General features: G+C 45.3%; 1 protein-coding gene across 1 annotated transcript in view; it reads left to right on the forward strand.

Annotated features, from left to right (window-relative positions):
• Slc22a3 (solute carrier family 22 member 3) overlaps positions 1 to 18,129 on the forward strand; it is a 94,715-nt gene extending 76,586 nt beyond the window's left edge. The window contains exons 6-11 of the mRNA XM_075950793.1: positions 4,257 to 4,354; positions 4,448 to 4,662; positions 11,207 to 11,315; positions 11,986 to 12,098; positions 14,406 to 14,505; positions 17,485 to 18,129. Of these exons, the coding sequence (XP_075806908.1) occupies positions 4,257 to 4,354; positions 4,448 to 4,662; positions 11,207 to 11,315; positions 11,986 to 12,098; positions 14,406 to 14,505; positions 17,485 to 17,545 (696 nt within the window). The 3' untranslated portion in view covers positions 17,546 to 18,129. The remainder of the gene's footprint in view (positions 1 to 4,256; positions 4,355 to 4,447; positions 4,663 to 11,206; positions 11,316 to 11,985; positions 12,099 to 14,405; positions 14,506 to 17,484) is intronic.
• The last annotated feature ends 101 nt before the right edge of the window (positions 18,130 to 18,230 follow it).

Raw genomic sequence — 18,230 nt, forward strand, 5'->3', positions numbered from 1 at the left:
CCTCTTCTAAACCCAGGGTTCCGGGAAGAGCTAAGGCTTAGGAGTTGGCAGATGAACTGGAACTATTCATTGACTCAGTTTCTTCTACTAGTTCCCAAGGAACCTGAAATGTAAACCAAGATCTGAGACCTAGGGCAGTACTTAGTGAGCCCGTGGGTACAGTGAGCTGGTGATTGACTCCGTGTACCAAGTCTCTTGAACACACTAGTTGTGTGTACATTTTAAGATAATCACACCCACCTTATAGCCTGATATGTCAATGATGACAAACTGATAATGATGTAGCTGTTATATTAAAAACACTGCATTGAAATGCAAGTTTTAAAAATGGATGGTGGCAGTTCACATTGGGAAGGGCTTCGTGTCACGGTGCATTTTGGAGTATCTGTCTGTATGACAGCAGTAGCTATGAGTAAGCGGTGAGCGAATTATCCCCTACAAGTATTTCCTTTTAAATGTTACTTTTTAAAACATAACCCTAAGACTAATAGCATCCGGCATGCATGAACATGTATCTACACAGATATACATAAGCATCCAACTGAATCTTCAAAATCATAGAGTATTAGCTTTCTTGTACTACTGAAGAGAAAACCATGCTCATGGTGCCCCAATAACGTGTGGAGTGAAAAAATATATATTATGAGCCAAATATCACAGCACTAGCCTAATCCATCTGGGTGTGTTTTCTGACCTGAAAGTAGTTCTCCATCTGGGGGGCTCTGAGCATCATTTTTATTTTTATGGCATGGTTATTTGTAAAGCCCTTCTCTTTCTTGGCAATCTAAATTGAAAATTCACCTCAAAGAAACATATCTTGAAGAAAGGTACCAGGAAGAATTATAAAGGCACCTGAGCTAATCACAGAGTACTCTTTTTAACATAGCCTCTCTCCCTGTTGATGGTCTATGAGACCTTGGCAGAATGGAAAGGTGGTCGGGGGGATGGTTAGAGCAAGTGGCTCTTCACCTTGGTGAGAAGCAAGGAGGCCAGCATCCATAGCTGAGCCTTGGGTGGTACCTTTCTTGAAGAGAGCATTACTAAACACTAAGCCTCTAAACAGACAAGTATTATACAAGCAACTCCCTGCCCTTTGCTGCAAAGCAGGGCCTGTCCCACTTGGAACCCATAAAGGTGTGGCAAAGAAGAGTGGTAACCATGGTGTGGAAGAGATTCTGTGTCTATTGAAGTTCTAAAGAAAGCAAAGTTGTTCCAACAGGGAGCAGATAAGGGCTACCCTCATCCAGAGTTTGGGGAAATCGTGAAGGAACTTGGGAATCATGGCCATGTGCCATGTTGTAGGCACAGTCATTGTTAGGTGGTCATGGATCCATCAGAATTCTCAGAGGGCTCCATTTTAAATTGCTGGGTTTTAGTGTATAGAGACCACGTCTTATTAAAATGCATTTTTTAAAAAAATATGTAACAATCTGGAATAGCATTTCAGGTCTTTTGTTTCTGACTCAGACTAGGCAAGAGTCCAGCACCCTTTGGCAGTAGAAAAGAATCACAGCTATGGAGGGAGGTGTTCTGTAAAAGAGCAGTAGCCCAGACGCTGTGTTCATGAGTTGGCAGGACGCGACTGGATATGTTCCATCCAGGATACGGCTCTTAGTCTCTCGAGGTCTCTGGACATCCAGAAAGTGGGTCATCTTTCAGAATATCTGCGTCACTGCGGAGACGCTGCTAGTAAATCAGAGATGAGCTGGATTCACTTACCTGCCTGGCAGTACTGTTAATCCCTCCATTCACTGAGCAGGGAAGGACCGTGTTGTGACTGATTACTTTCCCTTGTTTCGGGGAGTTCGTAGTCGTCCCGCAGGTGATTATACAGTGACACGTTAAACCTGGGCTTTGGAAAAGCAGAGTTGAGTCCCTGCTTTGTCCCAAATCTCATGAATTTTACACTGAAACAAGTATGTTTACAGCGAATTGGAATCCGAGTGAATTAGAATAATGGAAGCAGTTGTTTTAACAATAAAATTATTTTGCCCAAAATATTCAGAGGTCAAAGCAAGAGATTGTTCTGGGTTGGAGTCTTCAGATAATTCTGCTTTGGCCGTTAAGTGGCAGAAAGCCAATTTAAATGCTTTGGGACAATAAGGACGGGCTCATGTGTCTGGAAGTCTAGACCCAGCTGGGTTCAGAGGTGTCCTAGCCAGGGTTTGGGCAACTCATTAAAACTCTGCTTATCCCTCTCCCCACCCTGAGCAGCCAGCTGCGTTCTCAGTCTGGTTCCCTGAGGATGTGGGGTGTCTGCTAAAATCTAGTCGGGCCCACTATTTTGTCATTAATTTTTTTTTAGGAGATTCCTTTGGGTCTCTCTGAATTAAGGGAAGTAAAGGATTTTTTTTTTCCAAAATAAGAACCATGAATGAGATGATCAACCTACACTTTTAATCAGTATCATGGTTCTTATGAGTTAGGGAGACTATGGTGATTTTTTTCTCTTCTTTTTTTTCCCTGTATATATCCTCTTTTAAAACCAGCTAGGTGGTTATCATATGGGCATGAGGACATGAACTCCATGCCCAGAACCCACATAAAAAAGCTGGGTTGGTGCTGTGTGCCTGTGACTCTGGTCGGGAGGCCTATGTTTGAGCTCCAGGTCAATGAGAGACCCTCTCTCAAAAAATGAGGTGAATGCCTCCTAAGGAATGACACCAGGGGTTAACTTTTGGACTCCAGGTGTGTGCTGGGTGGCCAGTGTGAGGATGTGGACGCAGTGATGTCAGTGGCTCTCAGGGCTGAAGAGAGAGGTGAATCCTCTGACTCGTGGGAAAATCTGACCTGAAGGAAAAAGACGCCCCGGCCAAGCTGGTCATGATGTGTCTATGCGAGAGACATCCTGCTATTGTGTGTTGTTTTCATCTTGAAATTAAGATCCTTTTTGAAAAATCTAAATGATTTCACTCAAATCTAATTTACCTAAATCATTTTAGGCCAGAATTAACCTTTTCATGTTTGAACTGGAAGATTCCATTTTAATTTTGATGTTCTTTAAAACGCACATGGAAATGGCCACCAACCATAGAATGCGTATGGTTAGAAGACTCCTCCACACTCCACAGCAGTGTGGGAGGTCAACAAGAGAGGGGTTCCTGGATACAGGTGTCAGATACTGACCTGTACCCTCTGCTATTTAGTCCTTGTGGTCTTGACTTTGCTGAATTTCATTGACAACAGGGGTTGGGAACCTTCTATCAAATTGTCCAGAGACGGGAGTATATGTATCTAGGTGCAGGTGAGAGACTAAGGGTCCTGGGGTTACACGGTGCATTTCATAAGCATCGTATATGAGATGGGAGAACTAGGCTGCCAAGCCCATTGTTGTGAGAGGCTAGTGTACATAAACCGAAATCAAATGGAGATCCCAGTGTCCTACATTCTCCTGTGCTTGCCTGCCTCAGACAATGCACAGAATCACTGTGGGAAACACTTGGTAATGAACCATGGGAAACTATCACTGCCATCTGTGCGTGCCCACCCTCTACTTGGTATCATTGCCTTACTCTGAAGTCGAGAACAGAAAGGGAAATCCCTCCGTGGTTCTGTCCTGCCTGCTGTCATTTTTGTTGCTATGATAAAAATGCCCCAACACGTACCGCTTAGAGAGGAATGGTCTTATCTAGCTCACAGTTGCAGCTTACAGTCCATCTGTCCGGGGAGCCAGGACAGAACCTCAAGCAGCTGGTCACGACATAGCCACAGTCAAGAGAAGCCAGGATATATGAGTCCTTGCTTGGTTCTGAGCGTCCTTTCTGATCACCACCAACATTCAGAGTGAATCTTCGCACCTTGATTAGCCATCAAAACAGCCCCCGCACAGGTGTGTCTGCAGGCCAACATGATCTCAAAATTCCCTCACTAAGACTCTCTTTACAGGTGCTTCTAGGTTATGTGAAGCTGACAATTCAACAGCATAATACCCTTACGTTGAGGTTTTCTGGGAAACAGGTATTAGCTGGGTGCTGAGAGGAAAGGTACATGGTGACGTAAGGGGAGCGTGATCTGAAACAACTTAGCACCAGTACTGGGTTTATCCTCAGACGTTTGCCTGAGTTAACTGCATCTCTGTGGGTCCAACCTACTGAAAATGCTGGAAGACAAACTCTTCTTTGCCCAGTTTTGAAGATGGAATTGTGAAGGGCCCAGAAGTCCAGGAACATTACTTTAATTTTGTTCGGTTTACACGCTTACACAATGTAGGTGTACCTTGCTATAACATGGTACTGAAGTCTGTCTCTCTTGTTCAGATCACTGTTACAGATGAAGAAGTTAGCAACCCATCCTTTCTAGACCTTGTGAGGACTCCGCAAATGAGGAAGTGCACACTCATTCTGATGTTTGCTTGGTAAGTTGACTTGGGCTGACTTTTGGAGCTGGTGCTCAAGTGCGCCATTTCCTTCTGGTTGCAGGCCCTATTCTCTCTCACTTCATCTTGCAGGTTCACAAGCGCCGTGGTGTATCAAGGACTCGTCATGCGCCTGGGAATCGTCGGAGGCAACCTCTACATCGACTTCTTCATCTCGGGGCTCGTGGAGCTGCCTGCAGCCCTCTTGATCCTTCTGACCATCGAGCGTCTTGGACGACGCCTTCCTTTCGCAGCAAGCAATATAGTGGCTGGGGTGGCCTGCCTGGTCACCGCGTTCTTACCAGAAGGTATCTTCCTTCACGTTTAGCTGACAGTTCTCAAAGAACTTACCAAAAATGTAATGATTGCATATGGTGGAGCAGGTGGGGGTCCCTTGTCTTTATGAGCTGTGCTATTGCTTCAAAAGCTTGGGTGATGTCATCCTATTTTCTTTCTGGATGCAAAGATCGAAGACAACTTTGCATCAATCTTTGCTGAAATGTCAGGTTTGTTTGTTGATGGGAATGGGATTGCTAGATCTAGGTCATGGTGATGGGACGTTTAACGTATTTCCCATACCTACCATGATGCAGACACCAAGCTTCACTCCAGGTTAGGGACGGAAAGACCATGTGGCTCTTGGCTTCATTTGGCTCACAGCCTGTTGAGAGACATAGACATGTTCACAACATCACAACAAGAATGTGGTAAATAGAGTTGACAAAGGTGGGGGAAAGGAGGGTGAGGGAGAGGAGGGCTGAGGAAGAAGTACTGTGTAGACCCGAGGGAGAAGCCAGAGCTCTTTACTAACTACCGTTTCTTCCTGCTATTTTCCCAAAACATAAAACATGAGTTCAGGAACTTAGGCTTCCTTGTGATTGCTGGAAACTGCATGACGAAGTCAGAGGAAGGTCAGTCCCCAGCACGACTGTCCCCACAGGACATGGCAGGACCTGCTGCTGCCTATGAGCTTCTGGAGAAGGAACTAAGAGCTGCTCACACCTGTAGTGCTTTGGGGTATGGCAGGAGGGGGAGACGCCACCTGGCTCGCAGCTGGGTAGTCTGGCTGGGATAGAGGAGGATGGCTTCTTTTAGAGGTGTTGTAGAGGTCAATATTCTGGGGCTTGAGGGCTGCTGGATGGGGGTCAGGAGGAGGAAGAGAGGATAGAAAAAGACTCTAGATGCTCACTCTGCAGCCAGATGACCTCGGAAGCCATTCGGACCCCCCAGCAAGGTGTGAATTGGAGCACAGGAGGTATTTCTGTATTCTGGGTATGCCATGAAGGCTTTACAGGAAGCGGGGTTCTCCACAGTCCCTGTGCTTACGAAGGAAGCCGTCTGTCTCAGAGAATACCAAGGGCCAGGAAAGACATGGCTAACGTGGAAAAAATCAGAGCAGACACGCACAGGAGACTTCATTAACATTAGACACCTGTTTATGAATTCCTAAAGTAGCAGTTAGACCTTACTTGGATAAAAACTACAGAAACGCCAGCCCTCGGGACAGAAAAGGTAAATGACGTGCAATTCCACCCTGCTGCCGTGACTGATGAAGAGCAGAAACACGGGCTTCTTTCCTTTTCCTCAAGTGCTTCCGACTCCCCGGACCACAGCAATGAATCTCCACCAGGCGGGTGGCTGGACAGCAGACACCCCTCCCTACATCCCCCACTCTTGACGCAAGGAGGGTGACCTCTAAAAGCACAGTGCCAGGTGGCTCCTCCCAGAGCCTCTGAGCGAGGGGCAGCGTCTCTAGCCTCTCTATGGTCACCCTCATCTTTCTTCCTTTCCCTCCAATCTCTGCCTCTGTCGTCACGGGACACACTCTCCCTCTTGGCCTCTGTCCCCTAATGTGATCGCATTGCAAGCCTCTAAGTAAATATGAATCCAAAGAAACACAAATAGCCCACGACACAGTTAGTGTTTCTTTTTTTTTTAAGATTTATTTATTTATTATGTATACAGCATTCCTTCCATGTATGCTTGCATGCCAGAAGAGGGCACCAGATCCCATTATAGATGGCTATGAGCCACCATGTGGTTGCTGGGAATTGAACTCAGGACCTCTGGAAGAGCAGTCAGTGCTCTTAACCTCTGAGCCATCTCTCCAGCCCCAGTTCGTGTTTCTTAAGAGCTATGAAAGCTGGGGCCGGAGAGATGGCCCAGTGATTAAGAGGACCCGCTGCTCTTCCAGAGGATGTAGGCGCAGTTCCCAGCACCCAGATCAGGCAGCTCCCAGACACCTGCGACTCCAGCTCCAAGTATCTGATGCCCTCTTCTGACCTCCACAGGCAGACAGACAGACAAATAAAAACAGATCTTTTAAAAAAGCAGTGCAGAAGCTAAGAAATAACCAGCCATCCGTGTGTCAGTGTGTATGTATTTAATACTGATTAATTGCTGGCCACTAAACAGAGAAAGGAATGGAAAGCAATGAGAGAAACATAATTGCCTTTCTCAGAGGTACACAATTTTGATTAAAGGGTAAAAATTTAAGAATGTTATAGAATTCTGAGCTTTACAATTCTCCCTCCTTTCCTCCTTCCTTCTCTATGCCCCTCCCTCCCTTCCTACTTTCCTCCCTCCCTCTCTTCCTCCCTCCCTCCCTCCCTTCCTCTCTCTCCTTCTCTCTCAGTCTAAATGTATTTGTGTGTGTTGATGTGTGCACAAGTGCTCACGCTGGTGTGGGTGTTCCCAGCCATGTGCAGACCAGAGGTCAGCATGGGTGTCCTCGCTCAGCTCCATCTGTTTTGTTTCTTGGGACAGGGTCTCTCACTGGCCTGCGGTTTGCTAAGCAGCCAAGGCTGCCTGGCCAGTGAACCCAGAACTCCATGTCTCCACTTCCCTAGTGCCGGGACTTCAAGCCCCTCCCCGTGCCTCACTTGACCTTTTCATGCGAGGCCTGGACGTCAAACCGCCGTCCTCATAAGCGCTTTTAGAGTCCTAAGTCTGCGCAATTGATGGGCCAGAAGATGTTCCAAATTTCCAAAACGAATTCCATCTATGAACAGAAGCCCCTCTATCCAGCGAGTGCTCCTTCCGATTTTAAGGACTCTTGACTCCAGGGACCAGGGAGGGGCTGTGGAATTAGCATTTGGAAAGTCTTTCTAGCTGCCCTTCCCGGCTGGGCTTGACATCTCCTCAGCCCCTGGCTAGAATGCTGCCAAGCCTTTTGGAGAGGTCAACTCTGAAAGTTAGTTCTCTGAAAACCTTACTTTTTATGGTCTGAGAATGAACTTGGGAAAAAGAAATGATCTTTGCTGCTAACTCTTAGATTCGCTGTCTAGAAAGCAGAATCCTGGAGCCTGGGGAAAAAAGCACTTTCTGTCGCTCACAGCCACCTGTCACTGCCACTTGTTTCTACTCAGCGTGGCAGCAAACCTAGCTGTGCGGCAAGGACCCCTCCCAGAACGAGACTATCTTTTACTTTGCTTTCCAAGTGGAAAGTGCGTCTGTCTACCCCAATTTACATATCTTTCTTAGGACTTTTCTCTAAACTTTATTTCAGGACTCGGAGCAGATGGTACATCTAGGAGAGAGTGAAAGATGCATCTTTTAAAATTCTATATCTTTTCTTCAAAAGCCGAGTTTCAGGGCTCTAGCTGCCTGAGCAAGTCCCCGTCATAGAGGAGGATCGTTTCTCATGACTGTGTTCATGACTGTGTTCACACATGACTGTGGAAAGTGTCTTTAGATGCTGTGTGGTCATTGTTCATCTATGTGAGCATGTGTGGGAAGAAAGAGAGACAGGCACACACACACACACACACACACACACAGAGAGAGAGAGAGAGAGAGAGAGAGAGAGAGAGAGAGAGAGAGAGAGATTGTGCATCAAAGTAGCCCAGACTGACCTCAAAATTGCTATATAGCTGAGTATGACCTTAACTGTAGTCAGATTTTCTTTTCTTTTTAGATCTCCAGGCACCAAATAATGACATGGAGACTTATTATTATTATTATTAATTAAAGTTTGGCTTTTAGCTTAGGCTTGTTCCCAATGAGTATTTATATCTTAAATTACCCTGCTTCTATTAATCTGCATTCTGCTGTGTGTGTGTGTGAGTGTGAGTGTGAGTGTGAGTGTGTGTGTGTGTGTGTGTGTGTGTGTGTCTATTTTTACCTGTCCTCCATTTTGTATGTCCGACCCCCTCTGTGCCTCACCGGCATCTCTCCCACATGCCTGGATTTATCCTGAGTTTCTCTCTTTGCCTGAAAGTCCTGCCTAACCTCTTCTGCCTGGCTACTGGCCATTCAGCTCTTTATTAAACCAATCAGATGACTTATACAGGCAAGGCAAAAACAGAACACATCTCTACACAGTTTTCTCAAATATCCCACAACACTTAACTTTTAAATCCTCCTGCCTCTACCTCCTGAGTGCTGGGCTTCCAGATGCCACCAAGCCCAGTTTATGTGTGTTAGGATGGAACCCAGGACTTTGTACATACTGGGCAAACATTCTGCTAGCTGAGCTACATTCCCCCGTCTTTGATATTTTTTAATTTGGTTTGTTTTTACCATCAAAAACATGTCTATTATCAGAATAATCAATCATTTTCATTTCCATATGTAATTGTGCATAATCTACATCTGCTAATGAACTGTTTTCTAGTTAATGTAGTATGGTATCTTTGGGACTTCTTTCCCTCCCAACGAAAGTTCTGTGGCAGTGTAGTGTTTGAGAAAAATAGCTGAAAGTCTTTAGGCCAAGGTCTTGTAGGACAGACCACTTCTGCAGAGGATGTCAAACTGATAACACTTCCTGTTCTATCAAATTGACTAGTTAATTATGAATTAACCAAATTTTTTTATGATGGTGGTGATGGTGGTGTATAGGAAGAACATGGATGTGTTTTAAGTTGGTTTCTTAGTCTTTAATTTTTTTCCCATTGAACAATGTAAGCCTCAGTTATAAACCTCAGTAGACATTGAACTTGGTGGGACTCACAACCGCCATCTTGTTATAGTAAGAAGAGGCTCTGCCTGAGGCACCTACCCTGGATAGTGGTTTCCATGGAAGCAGACAGCCTCTTCTGTGGCTGCCCTTATCATCCCGTCAGCTGCGACCCAGGGCATCTGGGTGAGCTTCCGCTTTCCTCTCCATTGCATCTCCAGCAGCAACTGCTCACTGACAGACAAGGGTGGAATGCATTTCCTAGTCCCCCTCTGGCTCTCACGAGGATGCAAAGTCTAAATAAGACCCATGTTTACAGCTGTCCTGTGTCTGAGCAGGTGGCGGCCCAGAACATGAGCACAGCTCTGACCTTCCTCACGTCCTGATTTAACTACTGTTGCAGCAACTACAGGTGTCCCATCTGCAAATGCAGCAAGTGCATGGGATGTCCTCAGCCAGCTTGCAACTAAATTTTAATCCTCTGGAACTTCCCAGCAATGGTCTGGGCTCTCAAAACCTCGCTCTCTGTTTGCCTACCTGACAGATGTTTGTGGTTTGGATTTTTAATTTGTTGAATATTCTCAAGAGTGAGCATACACTGCTGAGCTTAATTTCTTCTTTCATCATCTGTGTTTGTGATGACTTCTCCATAAAAAAAAATATGGGCCTAGGAGGTGGTGGCACACACCTTTAATTCCAGCACTCGGGAGGCAGAGGCAGGCAGACCTCTGTGAGCTTGAAGCCAGCCTGTTCTACAGAGTGAGTTCCAGGACAGGCTCCAAAGCTACAGAGAAATCCTGTCTCAAAAAAAAAAGGCAAAAGCAAAACAAAAACTATGCCTTGTGTGGTAGTGTATGCTGAGAACACTAGAATCCAGCACTCAGGAGGACGACACAGGAGAATTGAGAGTTCAAGACCAGCTTGAGCTTGACTTTGTCTCAAGAAATAAGGGTCCTTATCTAACTCAGGGGTGAGCACTTCCCTGCCATGCATAAGTCCTGGGTTCAAGCCTCAGCACAACAAGACAATAAGGCCTAATTACCCCTTCAGGGAGATGCAGTGTTTGCTAAGAGATGAGAGAATGATCTGGTGTGGTGTGAACCTCTGTGCAGAGATGCTGGTACCCCAGCTGTGCACCGACCAGCAGATACAGTCTCCCTTCTGTCCCATGCCCCCATACCTCTAGGATAGGATGGCATACATGGCATAACTCATAAGCCATTCATAAGGCCTGACTGTTTAGAATGAAAAGGTTGCATTTTGTCTCCCTTAAAACTGAAGAAAGTGTTTCCTGGAATATTTGCTGTGTCCCATTGCTACAGTAGAAGACAGGTTGGGGCGGGGGTCTTCATCCAGTAAAAGCAGATGTTCCTAAAGCAGTTTATTTTTTAAGGTGAGGCAGGTATGTGTATGAAACTGGCTTCCTGGAGGAAGAAGCATGGCTGGGGATGAAGGCAATGAATGACACATGCCATGGGGATAACACGGAACCAAAGTCCCTTTCCCAGGATCCCAGTTCTCAATCTTCTTCCTCACTGGAAACCAGCCTAGCTAAGGAGAACACCTATCTGGGTCTGTGCAGAGCAAAGACGGACATCTGACTGTAGCCATGGTTTTCAAGGGGACAAGAGGGACTTCCAGATCAAGGCCAGTGCTTGGTCTCTCTAGGACGGCACTACCTGGGACGTTTTTAGCATAGTGATCTCTCAGCAAACAGCTCTTAATTGTATTTCTTCAGCCAATTCTGCACTCAGGAAAGCATCTTCCACACACTAAATGGTAGCTATCGAGGTGGGATTAATGGAATTTGTCTATAATATAAAGCTTTTGCCATTTGTTCTTAAGTTATCAAGGATTTAGGTTGGAGAGACCAATAGATGCATTTTGTTGTTTTGTAAAACGTTGCTGAGATCATTAGAGCCCTAACTCTCCCCTTCTACACATTCTGTTCACAGGGATACCATGGCTAAGGACCACAGTTGCTACCCTGGGAAGACTCGGGATAACCATGGCCTTTGAAATAGTTTATTTGGTAAATTCAGAGTTGTACCCGACAACATTACGGTAATTCTGGCATTTATGTTGCCATTTCTCCTAAGTAACTATAGCCAAATGTTTCCAGGGTTGCTGATCTATTAACTAGGGCTCAGTTCAGCCCCTTAAGACAATGGGCTTTGAGTTGTAGCTTCCGCTCATTACCTGCCACATTTGGTGACTTAGAAATATGTCCAGTGGCTGTAACTGGAGACAAAACTATGATTTTTGAAAGAGCACTGACTTGGGACCAGAAAGTCTCCTACCATGCCTGCTTAGATGGTAAGTTGGGTCTGCCTCCACCAGCAGCACCCTGTATCCAGGCGAAGCCTTTTCTGACATCCTATCTTGCTTGTGAGCAGCTGGCTACGGAAGGAGTGTTAGGGCAAGTTGCTATATTTCTGCAGGCTTAGCTTGCAGGGTACCAAAGTGACCTCTGAGTGTCATGGACTGGCAGGCTATGGAGCTGCTGATGAAGAAACATCTTTTCACCAACATTGGAGATGCCCAGTCGCTAGTCTCACTGCTTGACAGTACAGAACGCGAGTGGCTTGTTTAGAGCTTGAGGCAGTAGTAGCTTTCAAAACTGAAAATGACAGGAAGTATTGACACAACCTCTGTAATTTAGTATGTCTGGATATTTCTATTTTTCTGAGTTTGTTTTGCAAACTTCCACCTGAAAGTATGTTTTAATCTGCAGGAACTTTGGGGTTTCACTCTGCTCAGGCTTGTGTGACTTTGGGGGGATCATAGCTCCGTTTCTACTCTTCCGACTAGCAGCTGTGTGGCTAGAACTACCTCTGATCATCTTCGGTAAGACTTGATTCATGTGGGAGTGGGTCCGAGTGAGTGGAGGGGTGGGGCCATGTGTATGTAGGTGCATGCGAAGGCACATGTGTGTACATGCTTGCAGAGGCCAGAGGTCAACCTCTGGGTTGTTTCTTGGGAGCTAGCCACCTTGTTTAGCAAGACAAGGTCTCTCATAGGGCTTACCCATTGGACCAGGCTAGCCAGCCAGTAAGTCTCAGGGGTCCATTCACAGAACCGTAATTATAAGTTCATGCTACCCTCACGCTATCAGCATGCTCCGTCACGCTATCGTCATGCTGCCATCACGCCACCATCATGCTACCGTCACGCTATCAACACGCTACCGTCATGCTATTATCATGCTACCGTCATGCTATCATCATGCTACCGTCACGCTATCATCATGCTGCTGTCACACTATCATCATGCTATCATCATGCTAACGTCACGCTATCATCATGCTACCGTCACGCTATCATCATGCTACCGTCACGCTATCATCATGCTACCGTCACGCTATCATCATGCTACCGTCACGCTATCATCATGCTACCGTCACGCTATCATCATGCTACCGTCACGCTATCATCATGCTACCGTCACGCTATCATCATGCTACCGTCACACTATCATCATGCTGCCGTCACGCTATCATCATGCTGCCGTCATGCTATCATCATGCCGCCATCATGCTACCATGCTCAGCTTTTTGCTTTTTTTCTGCAGCTATAGCTCAGGTCCCCCTGCCTGCGTGGCAGATTTTTACTGACCCATCTCCATGTGGGTCTCAAATCTTCTCACTTGTTCATGCATGACAGAACCTGTAATGGTCACTGGGTTAGATGTTGCTGACATCCAGTCCATCTTCTGATGACGGTTTCATTTCTAAAGAGTCAATCTTGTTATCATTACATTCAAAATGCTAAATGGCTTCAAGTTACTCTACCTTAACAGGATGTGATAAACAGTGTCTGTGTCAGCTTCTGTCGTGAGGTTCTGAGTTAAAATCAAACACTGTGGAATTCTTCGATGATGGTGGAAGAGGAAAACATCCATTTCCAGGGACCAAGTTTTAGCTTCATTGCCTTATGTTTAAAGATGGGCCTGAAAGCTAATTGTATTTCCTAAAATATTCAATGTCTAAATTTGCTTCGATACTGCTTTTACATGTACCGTGATCATCCACGCCCCTCATGCGTCCTGTCTGAGGATACTGTAGACTGGAGGCCCCACTGTCTGTCTCGTTCTAGTGCCTTGTGCAGTGAGGTCAGGTTGGTGGCTTGAAGTGTGCATACAGCAGCATTGACACTCTGGGGACGGGCAAAGCCAAAAGTCAGCTCTTTATCCTCAGGAGCCAGTTGTTAAAAGCTTACCAGCACATCACCTAGTCTGTGACGATGGAGAAGAAATAGCAGAAAACGCTTTTCCCAGAAGTTTGGCTCTAAGGAACAGCAAAGGGAAGCTGGGTGGTGGTGGCGCACGCCTTTAATCCTAGCACTAGGGAGGCAGAGGCAGGTGGATCTCTGTGAGTTCAAGGCCAACCTGGTTTACAAGATCTAGTTCCAGGACAGGCTCCAAAGCTACACAGAGAAACCCTGTCTTGGGAAAAAAAAAACAAGCAAACAAAAAGAACAGCAAATGTAGGTGGTAGCCAGGGGTTGGTATGGGGTCAGTAGCTCGTGGAAGAAGAGGGTTGGTGTGTTTGAACGTGTCTGACAACAGACTGAAGATGTCTGAGAAGTAGATTAGACACTTCAGTGAGGGGTCCCCAAAGTCAATCATGGCCAAGGCTTTACCCCGAAGAAGAAAGTGGCCCTAGACAGTCATGTGACCCTAGACTGTAATGCGGTAGGAGGGTCACAGAAAGATAGTAGGTAGAGGGGGCTCCTGTGCACTGACTCTGTCTTCCCAGTGTACAGAAGAGGCCCGGAGTGTCTGCAGCCTGGCAGATGCGCTGGAAACATAGTCACATAACACAAACATGGAGCCTCACAGCCTGCATGGTGGCACCCTTAAGACCGCATCGCCTAGCAATGGCACAGCTGCCGTAGCTTACCTGCGTCCACTCTATCTGTGGTGGACAATGAAATCGCTACGTTTCACAGTGTATGTCCCTACGGTTACATGATATCTGAGTGTCAGTGTACACCAGGAGCACAGGGACCATGAACTGTGCAGAACTGAGGAAGGTGGTCATGGTGAGCAGAGGGGTGTGGCTGCTGAGGGCAGGTGAGGTCAGGGAGTGAGCGTAGCGGTGGGAAGGGACAGTCTGTGTGTTCCTAGGTGGTCATGTCTCTCCTCATCTGGCAGGCATCCTGGCGTCTATCTGTGGAGGCCTCGTGATGCTTTTGCCTGAAACCAAGGGCATCGCCTTGCCGGAGACAGTGGACGACGTGGAAAAGCTTGGCAGGTACTACGTGATTCAACACTCCCTAAATGAAAGCATCTTATTAACCCATGGGGCATTGGTTATCCACAAGGGAAATCACATTGTCTTCATTTTATACCTTAAAACATTCAAAAGATTAAAAAGGTTAATGCAGAAGATCTTAGAGCTATAAAAAGAATGTGGGCTATTTTTAAAACGTGGCTGAGAAGCATTTCCTAGTAAGGTGTTAAAACTCTAAGTGATTTAAACCAGGGCTGATGAAGAGACCGTGATAACGCCCAAGTGTGCATCAGTGAGGAACTATCGGGAAGATGGCACCGCATCAGAATATGGGCCACCCGGAGATGAAAAGTGGTGTCTGTCCCATGGACCAACACCGATGTTCCTCGAGATCCATTACAAAGGGGAATGCAAGCCGTGGGCGTAGCATCATTTCAAAGGATGATGATACGGGAACATATATGACAGACAAAAGAGAGCTGGAGCATTGATAGATAGGAATAAAGGAGATAAATGATGATACCTAGAAATTAGATAAAAAGACAATAGATAAATGATTCGTCGATAAATACATAAGTTAGAAATAAAGATAAGAAAGACAATAGATAGGTAGATAAATGGATGACTGGAGGATGGATGGATAGATAGATAGATAGATAGATAGATAGATAGATAGATAGATAGACAGGTAGATGATAGATAGATAGATAGATAGATAGATAGATAGATAGATAGATAGATGATAGATAGACAGGTAGATGATAGATAGATAGATAGATAGATAGATAGATAGATAGATAGATAGATAGACAGGTAGATGATAGATAGATAGATAGATAGATAGATAGATGATAGATAGACAGGTAGATGATAGATAGATAGATAGATAGATAGATAGATAGATAGATAGATAGAATAGATAGACAACAAGAGAGAGATCAAGCTTTGGAGAGAAAATCTATATCATTTCTGGTTATATACTGATTCACTTCCAACCACTACTTAAATTTGAAGAGTTATATCTACAAAAATTTTTATGTGTACAATTTTTTACCATTTCTTCTGAAATATTTCACAATACAAAGATAGAAACGTGAATGTATAATAATTTTTAAAAATTGTCCAACAGTAATCTCCCCCCCGTGGGAAAGGACAGGAGTGGGAAGAGTGTAGGAGGAGGGTCAGCCTCTTTCTGTCCACATAATTCTGCAGTGTTTGATCAGTTTCAATTAGATGACATGGTCTGATGTTATTTGCATACTTAACAAGTAATTTGGTGCTATATTAAAGTAACATATTAAAGGTAATAACTAATCTTACTGAGACAGAAATTAAGGGTAGACATCTAAATTTTAAAAGTGATCAAATAAATGCATTTTTAAAAGACTCGGTTTTGTTCCTTTCAAGGCACTGTTTTTCCTTGCTCACAGGCTAGAAAGAACGTAGAAATTGATATTTTAAAATACCTACGTGCTCCATGGTTTTTCGTGTGCTCTTTCATTTAATAGTCAAAATAGTTTTGTATAGTAGAGATTTTTTTTAGCCCCATTGGGAAATCAGAAAGGCTTTTCACCATGCTAGGAGTGGTGCTGACCCTGTCGGGGGCACCTGGGTGGCTGCACCAGGGTGGCTGCATGTGGTTCTGTTTTGTTCTGCATCCTACTGTGATATTTCCAAAGCGTGAAGAGCACTCCGGTAGGATTGGAAAGTCCCTTCCTATGACCCCACACCCTCACACTCACCAGCCAGGGGTCAGGTTCTGAGAAGAGTCAGAGAAAACCATTGGAGTTGGGGACTCTTCCTCAAATCATTCATACTAACACTAGGTTAAAGTACTGGACAAGAGAATTTTAGGGGTTAGGCAGACCTAAAATATTTGTGGGGAAAATCAGTTATTCAAAGTATTACAGAAACATGAAAAAATAGATTAAAAAATTTAACTGGGCACAAATTCTCACTTTTTCATGTTCATAAATTTTCCATAATAGAAAGTAGAATAAATTAATTATACCTAGTCTCTGTTTTCTGGGAAATAGTATTGTGGGGTTGGACAGATGGCCCAGCAGTTAAGTTACTGTTCTTCAGAGGACCTGGGTTTGGTTCCTGGCACCCATGTGGTGACCCACAACCCCTGATAACTCCAGTTCCATTGGCTCCAGTGTCCTGACTTCTTTAGGAGAACCATACACTTTCATACATGGAGACAAAACACTTGTACATATAAAATAAGTCTAACTTCTTTTTAAAAAGAAAAACAAAGCCGGGCGGTGGTGGCGCACGCCTTTAATCCCAGCACTCGGGAGGCAGAGGCAGGCGGATCTCTGGGAGTTCGAGGCCAGCCTGGTCTACAAGAGCTAGTTCCAGGACAGGAACCAAAAGCTACAGAGAAACCCTGTCTCGAAAAATAAAAAAAAAAAAAAAAAAAAAAAAAAAAAAAAACAAAGAGTAATTTATAGTTCTACAAAGTAAGACGGCCCATAATGATTTACCATAAACTAAATCTACCTAGCACCAGTTTATTACAGCCCGTTAGCATGTTTCCTTCTGAAACCAAGAGGATGGATCTTCTGTCCCCATCAACAGCTTGGTTCCAAACCACGTATGTCATTTAGTAAAATCTTTAAGGCTCTTGTGTGAACCTGATGTGGAAAGTGAGCCTAGAGCCGCTTCTTAACTTTTGCATTGGGAAAGTCAGGCAACATCATGGGTGTGTTTGATAGAACAAACCATGCTGGTGAGGACAGATGGCTGTCTTCCAGTGCTCTCAACCTCCCTGATGCTGAGTGATGACCCCAAGCCTAAAATTATTTTCATTTCTAATTTATAACTATAATTTTGCTACTGTTATGAATCATAATGAAAATGACCTGATATGCAGATGGTCTTCTGCGGAGCCTTGTGAATGGGTCGGTTGACCCGCCAAGGGGTCACGACCCACAGGTTGAGAACCACTGTAATCTAAGCCATCACATGATCCTTTGTTTGTTTTTGTCTTGTCAGCTCACAGTTGCATCAGTGTGGCAGGAAGAAGAAAACCCAGGTCTCCAGTTCTAATGTCTGAGGCCCCTACATTGCCTGGAGGGCTGGAGCTGTGTGGGTACTACCCACAGCCAGGGGAAGCCGAGCCTGCTGGGAATATGGCTGTGTGGTGCGCTTCAACTCCTCCTGGTGACGCCTTTCCAAGGAACCTTAAAGTCAGAGTATTTTGTATGGTATAGGACGGGGAAGGTTTGTCATGCTACCCAAGCTTCTGGGAACACGTAATCTTTGACCTGTCTTGCAAAGCGCCTATAGGTACACAGATTCTGCGTAGGCTTTCTTTTGTCGGGAGCATTGGCTCTGACCCATTGGGTTAAGGGGAGATGGTCCTCAGGATAGCCCCATCCAGGAGGCAGGATGAACAAACCGAGGATCGGCACGTGCACAGAAATGTGCTCCGCGATCCCATCCAGACAGCAGTGAGCTGTGTTTCGAAGTCTGAGGACTGCTATTTCTGCTTCCCCTGTGCTCCAAACATACGGCTTCACCGAGCCGACACGTCAGGTGTTGTGTCCCCATGTCCGTGTGCCCCCCACCCCTTCTCTCTTCTACAGCCTCTGAGGTTACAGGCCCCAGACTAAACACAGTTTCCTAAGTAAGGACAAATCACACATCTACAACACCTTGTGAGAACCTGGCTGTATTCATATACAGTCATACTGGGGTCCTGAGACCCCGATATTTTGTGTCCTCCTTCAGTGGACCCT

This window comes from Microtus pennsylvanicus, chromosome 1, assembly GCF_037038515.1.
Source record: "Microtus pennsylvanicus isolate mMicPen1 chromosome 1, mMicPen1.hap1, whole genome shotgun sequence".
NCBI lineage: Eukaryota > Metazoa > Chordata > Mammalia > Rodentia > Cricetidae > Microtus > Microtus pennsylvanicus.